The 4942-nt window shown below is 36.3% G+C and overlaps 1 protein-coding gene across 1 annotated transcript in view; it reads right to left on the reverse strand.

The window, feature by feature from the left end:
* The window catches only part of PLEKHA3 (pleckstrin homology domain containing, family A (phosphoinositide binding specific) member 3), a 27886-nt gene that overhangs the window by 4306 nt on the left and 18638 nt on the right, over positions 1-4942 (reverse strand). Inside the window, exons 6-7 of the mRNA XM_010859755.1 lie at positions 2467-2510; positions 740-855 (exon numbers count right to left, since the gene is read on the reverse strand). Of these exons, the coding sequence (XP_010858057.1) occupies positions 740-855; positions 2467-2510 (160 nt within the window). The remainder of the gene's footprint in view (positions 1-739; positions 856-2466; positions 2511-4942) is intronic.

The following is a 4942-nucleotide window of genomic DNA, read 5'->3' on the forward strand; positions in this document are numbered from 1 at the left end:
AGAAGGAAATGGCACCCCACTCCAGTACTATTGCCTGGAAAATCCCATGGATGGAGGAGCCTGGTGGGCTGCAGTCCATGGGGTCGCTAAGAGTTGGACACGACTGAGCGACTTCACTTGCACTTTTCACTTTCATGCATTGGAGAAGGAAATGGCAACCCACTCCAATGTTCTTGCCTGGAGAATCCCAGGGACGGGGGAGCCTGGTGGGCTGCTGTCCATGGGGTCGCACAGAGTTGGACATGACTGAAGGGACTTAGCAGCAGTAGCAGCTGATTTATTTTTCTCTGAACTTAGAACTTGCCTTTATCTTTCCCTAGAATCCAACTCACAATTTATGCTTCCTTCTAAAATGTTTTTTAAATGCAAATATAGTGGGAATATAAGATTAATAAGAAATTACTAAAATGCAATGGGAATAAAAATGTTGATATTACATATGTAAATCTAAGATACAGTATTTACAAAGAGATATTTAGTACTTCTTAGTACTGACCCTTGGAGAAGGAAATGGCACCCCACTCCAGTACTATTGCCTGGAGAATCCCAGGGACGGGGGAGCCTGGTGGGCTGCTGTCCATGGGGTCGCACAGAGTTGGACACGACTGAAGCGACTTGGCAGCAACAGCAGCAGTACTGACCCTATTCACTGCCAGTATTCTTCATTTCAACAATTACAGAGCCCCTTACCTATTTTGCTGAACAGGCCAAAGGGAGAGTCATACCCCTTCTAACTTACTATCTGGGTCTTCAAGAGGAACATCATTACAAGAGTCTGTATCGGAGTAGGTTCTTCGGCGTCGCTGGGAGAGTCGGTGAAGTGCAGACACTGGTTCTTTTATAGAGTGGCTACTCCTGTAAATAAATTAAAAGCATTAAGGACTTCCAACAAATGAAAACACCCTCAACTGCAGTTTTCAGTGACTTCTCTTTAAATGAAAGAGGAACTGTTTTTATACTCAAAGTTCTATTTCAGCAACATTCTACTCCTTCAGAGGTCAGACCATAAACAAGTCAAAGCACTTAGAACCCAGCTGGTAAGCTGGGGAATATAGCCTCTGAGCCAAACTGAAAGGAAAAGAGGTACAATGAAGTGACTACTTATAGAGGAAGGTCCAGCTAGAGAGTAACATGTCTTATGGTTAACAAGTACTTGAAAACTAAAAGTTACCAGCTTCACAAGTATATGTATCTGGTGTCACCCATACCCAATCTAAAACAGCAGAGCAAAGGGGATGGGCCAGCAGTATGGGAGTGTGCTAGGAGCCAACTCACTGACAGCAGTAAGTGAAGGCTAGAAAAACTAGTTTTCACAAATCAATCTGGAAAACCAGAAAACTAGAAAAATTAAACTAAAAAATTCAACGCAGAAGCAAATCACCACCCCTCAACAGCATTATCACTGGATGACAGCCCAACATTACTGTTCTTAATGACAAACTTGATTCACCAAGAAAAAATAAAGTTTAATATTGTAGCTTATTTAATAAGGCAAAATGGATAAAATACAGGTCAAAAAATTCGATCATTAAGATAAAAATTTGAAAAAATTAAAACTTTGTTAAAGGAATCAAGCTTTTATTTTTCTGGAAAATTCAGTTGGTGAAATATTTCATTTCCTGATAGAATTAGATACAATACTGGACTCCTATGAGCACATAATAGTTCAATCAATAACATAATCATGAGAGGGTAAAAAATAGTGACAAAATAATAAGGGGTCTCAGCTTTTATTCTTTTTTTTGGTAGCCACTCAGTAGACATTTACTGAAAGAAAGATTCATTAAGTTCTATAATACTTTACAAATTTCTAAAGTTTCACATACATGATTTCATATAATCCTATAATAACCATTTTTTGCCTCTACCCCATATTAATGTAGAGACATAAATGCTAATGTCACTATAATTTCATCACTTTCCAAAGAACCAATAAGACAACCATAGCAACTCGAAAGAATATTACCTGCTAAGATAAACAGCATGGGATATCCTGGCAAGATCAAAAAGGTAAATTTTTTACATGTGTTGATATGAATATATACTTTAAAATATCAATTGCTTTTTCTCTCTTTTCAGTAACAGCCTTAGCTCCAAATAAAACAGCTCAGAACAAATATATGATTCTATAATAAACTATAGTAAAATAAGCCTAAGTTTGAAGCCTTAATACATTGAAAACGGATTTCTATTAACCGTCACTTGTTATAATTTACAGCTTAAAAAAAGTATGATAGCTGCCAAGTTGCTTACCTTACTGGCAATTTTATTCACTCATTATTGTTCTTTACTGACTATCTAGTGGGGCCAGGCTCTATACTAAGCAGTAAGAGAAACAGTGATGAGCAAATCAGAACAAGACTCTGCCCATACAGAGTTTATATTCCATTTTATGAAAGACAAAAAAAATTTCCCTAAGTAGGTAGAATTTTGAGAGAATTTGGTCAAAAGAAAAGGTTATTTTACCTCTCTGTACTGCAAGAACCAGGATGGCTGACAGAACGCTTCATCTAGAAATTTTAAAAGAAAATAAACTTAATCACAGGTCAAGTAGAACAAGACAGCTCTAATATATTTTTATGGTGATGATAATTAACATAAATTTACTCAAGGAAAAGATAGCTAGCCAAAAAATTTGTGTTTTTACAGACTCAAGTAACATTAGCACAAGATAAAGCTTTCTCCCTAGTAACTAATAACTGAAATCTTTCTCAAAGCATACAAAAACATGCTGGATTATTTTCTCAATATTAAAAACCAAATTTTATTTTATATATGTATCTAGGTGGCATCAGTGGTAAAGAACCCGCCTGCCAATGCAGCAGACATAACAGACACGGGTTCAACCCCTGGATCAGGAAAATTCCCTAGAGGAGGGTACGGCAACCCACTTCAGTATTCTTGCCTGGAGAATCCCATGGACAGAGGAGCCTGGCTGGCTACGGTCCATAGGGTTGCAAAGAGTCGGACACGACTGAAGCGACTTAGCATGCACGCACGCGCGCGCGCACACACACACGTATGTATATAAATATATATAAAACAGTATACCTAACTAGACCCCTCAAAGAAAATCACACTATTTATGATGAAAAGAAGTATTTAGAAAGTCAGAAAAGAAAACAGTCTAATAAATGTCTCTCTCTGTCTCTTTTTTAAAAGGCAGAGCTTCTCCTTGCCATTCATTATTCACGTAGCTATTACACAGATGTTCTAAAGTGTAGGTGGTTTTCATGGAAAACAGCATTAATAATTCAAGCCTTTAAAGAAATCAGAAGAGAAACCCTAAGCCTTGACTAGGTTTCTAAAATCATATACTTAAAATATAAATAAATAAAATCTGATTCATCAGAAAGTTATTATGAAAAATACAAAACACAATTTAACTACTCCCCCCAGAAGACAGAAGCAGCTAAGTAGATTATTTCAATGCTTGGCGAGGTAGCAGAAAAGCAAACTTTTTACTAAAACTAAGGATACTTCCTTTAAATACAGGAGCTCAAAAGTCTTAGAAGTAAGTTCAAGTCTAACAGTTGTGTTACATAAAGGCCTTCTACAGTTGCTCTGAGAAATCCCTGTTGAAATGAGAATTAAGACCCATTCAATTTGTAGTCCAGGGATACTTAATATGATTAAAATAAAGATTAAACTGGACATTAACAGCTGCTTTAAGAGAAATCATTTCCTTTAGGATTACTCACCCAGCAACACTCCCACTACAATTATCACTCAATTTATGGATCAAAAATGACAAGTGTTTAAACCTCCATGATGATTTGAGATATAACTGAATGCAAGCTAATTTAAAGAGAGACATGAGATTAACTATGCTAAGCAGTTACAAAGATCAAGTTAATTTTTGAATTCTCAGATCTTTCAGCTTTTTCGTTTACTCATGTCATTAAAAAAAAAAAAGAAAAATTCCCCTCGAAGACTATCTGACCTTACTTTCTATGCTATGTGTCTCCAGAACTATTTACCATAAGCCACAATTTTTGCTTTAAGAATGAAGTAAAATGGCACAGTGAGGAAAAATAAGTAACCTCTAACCAACACTTTCTAGATTACTTATTGGATTTTTTGTAATGTTTCCACTGATAAAAGACTTTAGTTTAAAAGAGACAGTTATTATGGTTTACATAAAATACACATATGACTTCTCTGGACTATAGAATATTCCTAACAGAAAGCATTTTCCTCAGAAGTTTGATGCAGAAATCAGGTAGGTCTGAGGTGTTTTCATTATATTTGACTCTATGAAACAAAATACCTTATACAAAAATAATTGACACCTTAAAAAAAGTACTGTGTACCCCTTGTATATCAAGCTCAGGAACACACTACATCCATCCCAAAAGATTAGGGTTTTCTGTTCAATTATAATGTTATTTAGCAGTTCACAGTATACCTAAAATTGCTCTAAAAAGCAACACTGTCAAACTGCATTCTATCAAATGCCACAATCCTGTGGGTTGTTATTTAAAAATATACAGAAGGGTTCAACCATCAAATAAATTTCAGAAACACACCACCTCTCCTCAGAGAGTCACATGCATTTGAGCATAAAAGAGGTTCTAGAGTTCCAAAGAATAGCAAGGAGAGATAAGAAAGCCTTCCTCAGTGATCAATGCAAAGAAACAGAGGAAAACAATAGAATGTGAAAGACTAAAGATCTCTTCAAGAAAATGAGAGATACCAAGGGAACATTTCATGCAAAGATGGGCTCAATAAAGGACAGAAATGGTACGGACCTAACAGAAGCAGAAGATATTAAGAAAAGGGGGCAAGAATACACAAAAGAACTGTACCAAAAAGATCTTCACAACCCAGATAATCACAATGGTGTGATCACTCACCTAGAGCCAGACATTCTGGAATGTGAAGTCAAGTGGGCCTTAGAAAGCATCACTAGGAACAAAGCTAGTGGAGGTGATGGAATTCC

This window comes from Bison bison, unplaced genomic scaffold (genome assembly GCF_000754665.1).
Source record: "Bison bison bison isolate TAMUID 2011002044 unplaced genomic scaffold, Bison_UMD1.0 scf7180017864460, whole genome shotgun sequence".
NCBI lineage: Eukaryota > Metazoa > Chordata > Mammalia > Artiodactyla > Bovidae > Bison > Bison bison.